At 35.1% G+C, this 12,081-nt stretch overlaps 2 protein-coding genes across 12 annotated transcripts; both read right to left on the minus strand.

Moving 5' to 3' along the window:
• Window positions 1-539: 539 nt before the first annotated feature.
• LOC104222814 (uncharacterized) lies at window positions 540-9,271 on the minus strand. Of its 11 annotated transcripts, none has more exons than XM_070164880.1 (10): window positions 8,986-9,271; window positions 5,887-8,185; window positions 5,508-5,813; window positions 5,317-5,404; window positions 4,417-5,218; window positions 3,253-4,091; window positions 2,808-2,928; window positions 2,504-2,596; window positions 2,332-2,433; window positions 540-2,243 (listed from the first exon to the last, which is right to left on the minus strand). In XM_070164880.1, the coding sequence occupies exons 2-5, from the start codon at window positions 6,852-6,854 to the stop codon at window positions 4,958-4,960; spliced, it is 1,623 nt and encodes a 540-aa protein (XP_070020981.1). In that variant the 5' UTR covers window positions 6,855-8,185; window positions 8,986-9,271; the 3' UTR covers window positions 540-2,243; window positions 2,332-2,433; window positions 2,504-2,596; window positions 2,808-2,928; window positions 3,253-4,091; window positions 4,417-4,957. The 11 variants fall into 11 exon arrangements, 10 of the variants coding, with proteins under 10 accessions (XP_070020981.1, XP_070020979.1, XP_070020982.1 ...); XM_070164878.1 differs by having other exon boundaries at window positions 8,340-9,271; XM_070164881.1 differs by having other exon boundaries at window positions 3,253-3,341; window positions 4,019-4,091; window positions 5,887-9,271.
• Window positions 9,272-10,257: 986 nt separating this feature from the next.
• Window positions 10,258-10,827, minus strand: LOC138884226 (uncharacterized mitochondrial protein AtMg00860-like). Its single transcript, XM_070165301.1, has one exon. The coding sequence runs from the start codon at window positions 10,825-10,827 to the stop codon at window positions 10,258-10,260; it is 570 nt and encodes a 189-aa protein (XP_070021402.1).
• Between the last annotated feature and the right edge of the window lie 1,254 nt (window positions 10,828-12,081).

A 12,081-nucleotide genomic window follows, 5' to 3' on the forward strand; every position in this document is an offset into this window, starting at 1 on the left:
AAACTACGAAATTTGCAACGGGCCTGGTCACTGCGACCCCCTTTGTGAGGAGGCACCCCTTCTCCCGAAGTTACGGGGCTAACATTTTTTGTTGTAATATGTTGGTTGTCGTTTTTTCGCAACAAAAAATAAGTTGTTGCACGTTGTTGTAGCAAACTAAAAATCTATGCAACAAAAACCAATGTTGTTGCCAAAAAGCTAAATTATCACAACAAATCTTGTTGTTGCAATAAATTTTATTTTGTTGTTATAAAGGCATATAATTGTGGTTTATAAAAATATTCAGCAACAACAATAATTTTTGCGACAAATCAATCATTTTTCCAACAATATAAGTTGTTACAAAAAAAATGGCGGGAATTGCTAGTTAATTTGTTATCAAGAATTATAGTAACAAGCGTTATTGTGGCAATAAGTTACTTTGTGTCAACAACATTAATTGTTGCATATAAGCTCCGTGAAATGTTTTTAGCAACAACTTATGAATTGTTGCTATATACATAATTCCTATATGCTTTTAGATTTTTAACAAATGTATATAAACTACTGAATATTATATATATATATATATATGCAACTGGTCAATACATAAAATTGCTGTACTAGATATTTACACCCTTCTAAAATCTAATACTTCTAAAAGTTTTTACTGAAAAGGATAAAAACATCACGTGTCCTAGATCACTAAATTCTAATCTAATAGAACCCAAAAGACAAATCTTCCGACTTGTGCAGCACATGAACCATATTGCAAGAAGCGTTGGTTTACGCATCATCATCCTACAAAAAAATAATAATAATTAGACTTTGATTTAAAATAGAGGGAACCACATAGGCTTATTTACATTAGACAGTATGGTAGGGGTAGAAATATTCAGCTAAAAAAATATTATAACATAAACTCCAAGATATCATATCAAGTATCTACTCCAAAAAAAATTAAATAAAAATAGATTAGAAAATACTTCAGAAACTCCTTAACCTCATTAAACTAAAATGGCTGTAAGAACTGAGGTGCAACCAACTAAACATACAACACTCTTTTATGTGGTTTAGTAAGAGTATCAACTGAACAAACAAAAAGATATCAAGTATTATTAGGTGGAGTTTACTTACCATGATGTCATCCATAGGATTTGCAAGACTTGCCTCATCTGAACCACTTAAATTTGTAATAATATTAAAAAGTACAGCAGGAAGTTGAGACTGTTAAACAGAGCATAAATAAAGATCTTAAACATGATAGGGCCAAGGATGAAACTATTTTGTAATATCAAAAAGGCTGACAAGTTTCACTTTCCAGAACAATAGCAAAGAATTATTGGAAAGCACTGAGTACTACAAGTGCAATTAATATGTTAGTTAACAAACTTAAAGAATCTTTGCAGCTTAAGAGTACTAATATAACCAAACTCAGGTGGAATTCCACCTTCATAACTATTAAAATAACCTAACCTAAGTTCAAGATTTGGAAGCAAAGCCAAAATCTTTGGCATTTTTCCAGTAAGTAAGTTACCCTCCAAACCCAACCACTGTGAACTTTCAATGTGAGATTAAAACTGTTATTCGAAAGATTAACGTATTTGATAGAAGAAATCTTGGATATATCTAAAGGGTGTGTACCAATTAAGTTATCTCCAAATATAATAAGGTTTTCAAATTTGTCTAAAAGACCAATTTTAGGTGGAATGATGCCAAATAGAGGAACATTAGAAATGTTTAAAGATATAACACGTGAATCATTGTTACATGTTACAACTTCTAATTTAGCTCAAAAGATTTATAAAATAACTAGTTGGTCTTCATAAGGAACCTACAGAAACTTTAGTGCTTATACTAATACCTGGAAACTTTGTATAAGGGATGTAAGTCCCGCCATGCCCTCTTTTAACATTTTCTGCTTACGTCCTACACGGGCTTCCATTACTCCTACATGAGCTTTTATGACTTCTAGATTTTTCCGCTCCTCCTCAAGTTGCTCTTGCACCTCTTTAAGTTTAGATTCTACACTCTCTCGTTTATGACGTTCTTCTTCCACCTCTTTTTTTTTGTGCTTGCAGTTGCTCTTGAAGCCCTTGCATGGATCGCTTATTTGTTAGCTTAAGTCCCGATCCTTGGCCGCGGTAATAGCCTGACTTTTCTCCAATAATTTTCATAAAGGACGCATTAACAATAGGGTCCATATCATCAGTACCCTCTTCTGTTTCTTGAATTTACTCTGCAACCAATTCATTCACTTTATCCTAAAAACAGGGCATACAAGCTTTAGCTTTCAATATTTGTTTTAATAAACTCATATCATATGACTAAAGATTAGAGTTTTGTAAATACATTCAATTCAGCAGTGGCATCGTTGACCCAATGACTATTTTTCATGTGAGTTTTCTCCCAAAGTTTCTGAAAGTTTGGCTCTTTTTCGGTGATTGCATCTCTCTAACAAATTAAATCAAATTATGTTATTGAAGAAAGAATTACTAAATTCATTAAATAAGACATATCTCACCTCTTCAAAAGAGATTGCCCCGAAGGATTTTCTACCGCAAATATGATTGATTCCTTGTTTTGCTTTATTTATTTTGTTTCTAGCACTCATTCTCTGCATTGAATATGAATTAATGATATATCCTATAATTCAAGTATAAAAAGTAAAATAAGAAATAAACAAGACTTTGGATCTGGTGATGAGAATTTAAGTTCCATTTCATAGGTTGCTTTCTTAGTTTTTTGTAACTTCCCTAGTTGACGTAGACATTTTTCAGAATTCTTTTAGCTAAATAATAGCTATTGTGCATATTTCATTTAATTACCTTGAAAGGATCAGAGTCGAAATAGTCCACCAAGAACTTCCATTCAACTTCAGTGACATCTTCTGGTATGTTTTGCAATCGTTCCTTCTTTGTAGCAAATTTCTTGAAATGATCATGGAGCCTACTACGACAATATCGATACAAATTATTAGTTGTATGAAGGATAGTATCCCTAGTCTGGAATTTCAAAGGCGTCCTGCACTCAAATCAAAAAATTAGAAGTGATAGCTTTGTCACCTAAGACTCTACTAGCAACCAAATAGATTTGTATGTGGAACCTATAATAAAGGATTTCAAAGCTGGAACCATTAGATTAAAATATGCCTACTGTTCTTTATACATACTACTAGTATAATGGGCAAATGTTACTAAATATGTCATTTGGTTGAATACTACTCATTCAAGAATAAAAAACTATGAACTTAAGATATACAAAGAGAATTACCAGCATATGAGCAACAATCCTTTCTTTTGCTAGATCAGAAACTTTCTTCCAAGTTTTGACATCATGCTTAGCATTTTGGTCAACTGTAACTGAAAGCTCGACAACAAAATTATTAGCTCCAGGACCAACTGCTATTGTTCGATCGGGTGGGATAATCACCTCCACCTTTCCATTGAGATTATTTTTGCGTTTCGTTTGGATTAAAAACCCTCTAGTCTTCCCCCTTCCTTTTCTCATTTGTCCTTCAACAATACACAAGGATATTAAAATAAAAGACTCCAGAAAACTTCAACATCAATTCATCACTGAGAAAAATACTCTACAGAAAAGAAATAGATGTATCGACCTTAGGCATGGTATTTTTCATATGAAGTCCTTACAAACTTCAACTTCCAAAATAATTACAATTTACAAATAATATAAAGATGTGATCTCTAATCCACAAATAGATGGAGAACAATTTCTTTTCCTCTACAAAATGAATGTCTATACAATAAATAGCAACTAACAACCTATTGTATCTTCTACTTGAAATGCATGAGAAAATTTAAAAGATTAGTAGTTCAAAAAAGCTTATGATTTAAAGTATATATTATTATCATACTTCACTCAAAGTGACTAAAAACAAATCAATTACTCAAATAATTAAATCCTACTCTTTATAAGAATTTATTACCAAATTTGAAGGCATAAAAAGTCTGTTTCTACTAAGTCATACAAGCATGATATTTCTCAAAGTTACTTTTTACTAAATGAATCAACTCACGTGGTTGTGGGTTTGAAATTACTCCTGCAGATTCAACACTAGCAGAAACATGCGCATTTGTCTTCATGATAGTCTGCAAGACATAATAAAAAGAATTATACTGGAACTAGTTGAAAGTAAAAGTGAAGGCAGAACATTGCACATATTGTCAATCAGAAAATAATTTATCCAAAAACATAACTATAGATTAAGGTGTATGCCAAACAGACTATTTAAGTAAAAATAAAACAAATATAGTGACTAAATAACGATTGTTAGTTATAAAATCATGTATTCAGATATATTTTTGACTCATTATTTGGCATGGAATGAAGCTAAACATTCTAAATATTAAATGAAGTTAAATAGTAACAAACATAATAAAGAAATAAAAAGAGAAGCGGAAAGGAAAAATTAACCATTTGGGCAAGGTGGTGAAAAATCACATTCATCCTCACAGCCAATTACCATCCTTATTTTCATCATGTTCATCCTCAGATAAATATTCTTCATCAGTTGAGTCATCACTATCTTCATGATCTGATTCATCTACAACTTCTAAGTCTATTACTTCCTCATTATTGAGAGAAGGTGCTTCAACACTCAATCCATCAATATCTTCTCTTTGTATTCTAATTATATCAGTGTCTGATTCTACTTGAAGATTTTGCTCTTCCCTTTCAACCAGGTCAGTTAATTGATAAGGTTCTCTTTCATCATCTTATTCGGGTAGATCATACAAGTTTCATGGTCTTACCCTTACCACTGCATTCCAATTCTCATTTTGATCATGTTTAACATAATACACAGATTGAGTTTGTGATCCTAGAATAAATGGATCGTTTGTGTAATGAAGTCGTGTCACATCCACACATATGAATCCATATTCATCCCTTTGGTAACCTCTACTTTGACTTCGACCATGCGGCGGAACTTCAAACCAGTCACATTGGAATAATATCACTGAATTTTGTCCAAATATTGAATTTCTAATATTCTTCTTATCTTTCCATAATAATCAACATTTTCTGTATATTCATCACTCTTTACAACTATACCACTATTTTGAGTTTTTAAAAATTTCTCAGATGTCATTGTTCGAAACCTAAAACCATTCAAAACATATCCATTATGGCATTCAACTCGTAAATCTGGACCTCTTGCCAAAGCTAGCAATTGATCAGTAATTTGACTGTCACCGTTATCTTTTAATTGTAGCACCTATTAATTACAAACTCACAAATATTAGTACTACTTAAAAATAAAATTTATGAATTGTCCTAAATAAATATCAACCAACATTGAATTATATAAGTTACCTTTTTCTGAAACCATAAAGGAAATTCCTCTTTGTGCCTCTTGGCAACATTTCTATTATTCTTCTTTGTTAATATTTCTAAATGTTCCCTATAGATGGTGAAAATTAAAATAAAATGAAAATATTACAAGATAGTCATTGAAAGAATTCATAAGAAGAAAAGAATGTAAACTAAGTGAAAAGTTTTTTTACTCGATAAAAGGGCCAATTTCTGCACAATTTTGGAGGTTGTAAAAATGCGCTTGCTTGATTTCAAGATCATTCAATTTTGTCCAATCACCCCCTCCAAATGGCTTACCACGACAGTTGAATATAGATAAGCCATTAGGATCCATGTTGGAAGAATTAGAATTCCTATCCGGGCGATTTTCTTTTGTCTCCATATCAGTCAAATATTTGGAACAGAATGCCATGCATTCCTCTACAAGATAGCCCTCAGCAATTGACCCTTCTGGGCGAGCCATGTTGCGTACATAACCTTTTAATATGCGCAACATTCTGTTAAGTAAAGATATATTAGTTTTGAGCAAATTTCAACTAAAAGAAAAATTTAGAGTTGTAAAAGTCTAACCTCTCGATGAAATACATCCATCGAAATTGAACAGGACCACCCTCCTTTGCCTCCTTTGCTAAATGGATTGCCAAATGAATCATGACATCAAAGAAGGATGGTAGGAATATACGTTCTAGTTTGCAAATTGTCATCCATATACTTTTATCTATTTTATCTAACTTATCCATATGCAACTCTTTAGCGCACAAATCGCTAAAGAATAATGACAATTCAATTAACGGATCATATGCATCCTTTGGCAAAATCCCTTTGATGATAAATGGAAAGATACGCTGGAAAAGAACACAGTGACCGTGACTTTTGAGTCCAAAAAGTCTAGCTTCCTTAAGATTGACACAACGACTAATGTTAGAAGCACAAGCATCAGGAAACTTGACATCTTTGATGAGTTGACAGAATTTAATCTTCTCAGTTTTGGACATTGTATAACTAGCAGGAGGAAGTATGTACTTATCCCCACTTTTTATTGGATGAAGAGGCTTTTTGATTCTCATCTCTTGTATGTCCAATCGAGATTTCAATGTGTCCTTTGTTTTTCCGTCAATATCCAACAACGTTCCTATCACGCTTTCACTAATATTTTTTTCTATATGCATTACATCCAAATTATGTCTCAACAATACAGTCTTCCAATATGGGAGTTCAAAGAATATACTTTTCTTCTTCCAGTTGTCACGTCTTTCTGTATCTCGTTTTCTTTTTCTTGTGTTGTCACTCATGGATCCTTGTAAGGATGTATTTAGTTGTGCAAGCACATCATCTCCACTCAATGCTTGTGGTGCAGGTCTTTCTTCCCTTGTGTTATCAAAAGAACTTTTGGTCCGACGATAAGGATGATTTATTTTCAAGAACCTACGATGACCCATATAGCTATGCTTTCGACCATATTTCAAGTAAATGGAGCAAGTATTTACATGACAATCTGGACAAGCAAATATACCTTTTGTGCTCCAACCGGACAACATGGCATATGATAGAAAGTCATTAATTGTCCACAACAAAGAAGCACGTAATTGAAAATTTTGTTGCTTAAAAGCATCATAAATCTCAATTCCATCCTCCCATAATTTTTCAAATCATCAACCAAAGGTTGAAGATACAAATATATATCCATACCAGAGCTTTTTGGGCCAGGAGTAAGCAAGGACAATAAAATATTAGGCTGTTTCATACATAGCCATGGGAGAAGATTATATGGAATCAAGAATACTGGCCACATACTATAGGCATTACTCATGGAACCAAAAGGTTGAAACCATCTGAAGCAAGTCCAAGTCTTACATTATGCGGATCTGATGCAAAATCCAAATGCTTCTCATCAAAAGTTTTCCATGTCAGTGAGTCAGCTGGATGCCTTAATACTCCATCATCATCTCGCTTATTTTTATGCCACATCATATCTTCTGTGGTTCGTTTAGTCATAAACAATCATTGTAATCTTGGGATCAAAGGAAAGTATCTAAGAATTTTTCCAAGAATTCCTTTCTTTCTCTTATTCAATTTACTTGAAGCAACCTCATTGTCATCTTCTCCTTCTTTCTGTACTATCCATCTTTTCTCACCACATTTAGGACATTTCTCAAGATCCACATATTCCTTTCTATATAAGATGCAATTATTAACACAAGCATCTATTTTCACATAATCCAAACCCAAATCTTTAATAATCTTTTGAACTTCATAAATAGAATTAGGGAGCACATGTCCTTTGGGAAAGGTATCACTTAATAGTTTTAACAAAGAGTCTAATGGAGTATTACTCCAACCATGCAAGCATTTCATTTGAAAAAGACGCATTACAAAAGAGATCTTCGAGAACTTTTCACAATCTGGATATAACTTCTGCTCTGCATCCTTTAACAACCGATAAAAACCCTTAGCTTCTGCATTAGGTTCTTCATATCTAGACTCAGCCGACTCATCAGACGGATCATGAGTTATATTATCTATAGGAACACCATGATACATGTCATGCAACATCTCGAAAGTGGCATCATCATCATTTCCAAAATTTGAATTTGCACTAGAATTTATTTCATCATCTGAAGATGACTCTGACTCACATGATAAATCCACCTATTATATGTAGGATCTATACCCCACCTAAGTAAATCTATTTTCACTTCTTCTCGTGTTTTCCTACGCACATGGTTACAGTTAGTGCATGGACATTGAATTCTTAAACCAACATTAGGATTTGAAAATGCAAAGTTTAAAAATTGTTCCACGCCATTCAAGTATTCTCGTAATGCCCTATTCCTAAGAAGTATCCAACTTTTATCCATCATATAATAACCTACAAAAATATAAAATATTAACTGTCCCTCAATTTTTTGCTGTTAATTTAGCAAAAAAATAAATAAGAAAAGGTCAGAGAAAGACTAAATTGAACGAGCAGTGATACAAGCGAAGGAACACACTATAGATAAATAGTAATCAGCAAAACTCACCAGACTTTGTAGACGAGAAATAATGAAGCAAAGAATAGACCATAACCAATTGCTCAGAGCTTTAGAATAATAAAGGAGAAAACCTTGCTAGAATGCTAACTGAAATAGGCTAAGGATTAAGGAAAAAATAATTAAAAGGAAGAAACTGGTTTGCCGCTTTTCTTTGGGCGGAAAGTTAAAAAATACTAAGCTAAATCTTAGGCCACTAACCAAACCTGTTGAGAAAATTAAGGTGTGAACAGAACTTGTTGAGACAATTAAGGGTTCTACCAAATATAAATTATTGCTTAGTTATTATATTTTAGAACAACTATGTTTTCAAATAAAATATGGCAGCAACAAAAAACTTACCCAAAGCAACTAAAATAGTGGGCTAAAAATCCGAAAAAAGTGATTAACAAGAGAAAATTTTGGCGCGTTTGATTTTGGCGGAAAACTGGAAAATAATTAGCTAAGTTTTAGGCCACAACCCACCTATTTTGTAGGCAAAAATAAAGTGTATTGCCAACAATACAAATTTACTGTTGCTAGTGTCAAAGCAAAATCTCATTAATTTATTTTAAGCCATATTTACATCTGCAACTAATGAGGAAATCAGAGAACTAAATTTCAGCTGCTATTCCACAAAAATTGATGAAAAACGTACCTTTTTGCGGCGAGCGGGGTCAATGTTTATATCGATGCTCCTTTTCTTTCAATTTTTACCAAAATCTTCCTCTAGTTCTCTTCAAAAATTTCAAATTCATGGGTGATGAATTAGCTGGATTCGTCTTTGACAAAAAAGAATTTTGAAAGAGTAATGGTGTCATTGAATTGAAGAATGTTGGGGAGTAGTCTTTGAAGCAGAGAGCAATTGACATTACAATTACAAAAAGAAACAGAGAGCAATTTGAGAACGGTGTCAAAGATAGGATTCTTGGTAGCTCCGTCAGTGTAGGTGGCCAAAATGAAAGGACAATGCTATTTACACGTAGCAAATTAAAATGTGAAGGAATTGAATAAAGCCAAGTACACAGTACAATTGGCACTGCCTTGGGTACAGCTGTTCAATGCAGTGGTTGGTAACAATGAATCAAATGTTGCTAAAAGTTCTATGATAATAGCAATAATTTTTTAACGTTGTTGTCACTTATTACAATAAGCCAACAACACTGTGATTGTAGCAAAAAATTGTTGCCAATTTTTTTAATTTAAAATTAATTATCTAAATAATAGAATATAGCAACAATATCATAATATTTGCTAACAAGAAAAATTTTGTGGTTAAAAATTATATGATTTAGCAACAACTTTATGAGGTTGTTGCTATTTGTTCATTTTTGCAACAATACTATGGTTGTTGCTAAAAAATTGTGGCAAATTCCATACTTTTTTGTAGTGTATATCAGGAACACATAAACAACCCTGGAGTCGTAGAGCACCATCCTCGCCGATAGAAACCTCCTTGGAACCACCTTGTAGTATCGTCTCTCTAAGAACCATCAAATGCAGATCATCAAAACTGTCGAGCCTTGATCTGCTCCAAAAGTGAAGACTGGACACAACGCATACAAGAACTCGGCTGGGCTCTGAAATGTCCAACCTCACAAGTCTGTTAGCCAAGGACTGAATGTTCGAAGCTAATGGCCTCTCCTCTGCTAAGATGAATGCCAAGCTACCCATACTCTCTGCCTTTCTGCTCAAGGCATCCGCTACTACATTCGCCTTGCCCGGATGATAAAGAATGGTGATGTCATAGTCCTTCAGTAACTCAAGCTATCTGTGCTGACTCAAATTGAGATCCCTTTGCCTGGACAAATGTTGTAAGCTGCGATGATCAGTGTAAACCTAACATGACACCCCATAAAGATAATGCCTCCAGATCTTAAGAACATGAATAATCGCGGCTAACTCTAGATCGTGCAAAGGGTAATTCTTCTCATGGATCTTCAGCTAATGTGAAACATATGCAATAACTCGCCCATCTTGCATTAACATATCCCAAACTGATGCGTGAAGCATCGCAATACACCATATACATCCCCGAACCGGAAGGCAACACTAGAACCGGTGTTGTATTTAAAACTGTCTTGAGCTTCTGAAAGCTCGCTTCACAATCATCGGACCAATGGAATGGAGTACCCTTCTGCATCAATCTAGTCAAAGGAGCTGCAATGGATGAGAAGCCTTTCACAAATCGGCGATAATAACCTGCTAAACCCAAGAAACTCCCGATCTCAGTCGCCGAAGTGGGACGAGGCCAACTCTGAACTGCCTCAATCTTCTTGGGATCCACCTTAATACTCTCGCCTGATACAACATGCCCCAAAAATGCTACAGACTCTAGCCAAAACTCACACTTGGAGAACTTAGCATATAACTTTCGTTCTTGCAATGTCTGAAGCACCATTCTCAAATGATGCTCGTGCTCCTCCATGCTACGTGAGTAGATCAATATGTCATCAATGAAGACAATGACAAATGAATCAATATAAGGCTTGATTACCATATTCATCAAATCTATAAACGTCGTTGGGGCGTTAGTCAAGCCGAATGACAGCACAAGAAACTCATAATGGCCATATCTAGTTAGTCTTTGGAATATCCGAGTACTGAATCGTCAACTAATGGTACCCCGATCTCAAGTCGATCTTAGAGAACACCCTAGCACCCTGCAACTGGTCAAACAAATCATCAATACGTGGCAATGGGTACTTGTTCTTGATGGTAACTTTGTTCAACTGGCGGTAATCAATGCACATCCGCATAGTCTCATCTTTCTTCTTCACAAATAACACTAGCGCACCCTAAGGTGACACGCTTAGCCTAATGAACCCCTTTGCTAACAACTCCTCAAGTTGTTCCTTCAACTCTTTCGGAGCCATGCGGTAAGGTGGGATAGATATATGCTGGGTACCTAGAGCCAAATCAATATAGAAATTAATATCACGATCTGGTGGCATGCATGGGAGATCAAAACGAAACACATCGGAAAATTTCTGGACTACTGGTACTGAATCAATCGCCAGAAATTCCACGGTAGTATCCCAAACATAGGCAAGATAAGCTAAACAACCCTTCTCGACCATGTGTTGGGCCTTCGCAAACGAGATAACCCGACTAGATGTACTAACAGACGAACCCTTCCACTCCAATCTAGTCAACTCTGGCATCACTAATAATAGTTTTTGCATGGCAATCAATGATGACGTAATATGGGGATAGCCAGTCCATGCCCATGATGACCTCAAAGTCAGTCATATCAAGCAATAGGAGGTCCGCTCTAGTCTTGTAACCACAGAATGTAACCATACAGAACCGATAGATCCAATCCACAATGACAGAATCACCTACATAAGTGAATACATAAACATGAGTACCCAAGGACTCACGAGGAATATTAGTAAATGGGAAAACAAAGATGACACATATGAATAGGTGAACCCTGGATCAAATAAAACCAAAGCATCCCTACCACAGACAAAAATAATACTTGTGATCATGGCATCTGAGGCCACTGCATCTGGTCTGGTCGGAAAGGTATAGAACCTGGCTGAAGCTCTGGTTGGCTGGACTCCGCCTGACTGAACAATAGCTGGCTGAACTCCCCCTGCTTGGCTCCACCTCTAGGATGGCCCCTACCCGCCTACCCTCCGCCTTTGGGCGGCCGGACAGCTGGTGCTGTAATCATGGGCTGGTGTCCCTGCTGCACTGCCTTGCCCCAAAGAGAACCCTAAATAGCTGGTGGGTAGTATGAACTCTC

The sequence above is a fragment of the Nicotiana sylvestris genome, chromosome 12, assembly GCF_000393655.2.
Source record: "Nicotiana sylvestris chromosome 12, ASM39365v2, whole genome shotgun sequence".
Taxonomy (NCBI): Eukaryota; Viridiplantae; Streptophyta; class Magnoliopsida; order Solanales; family Solanaceae; genus Nicotiana; species Nicotiana sylvestris.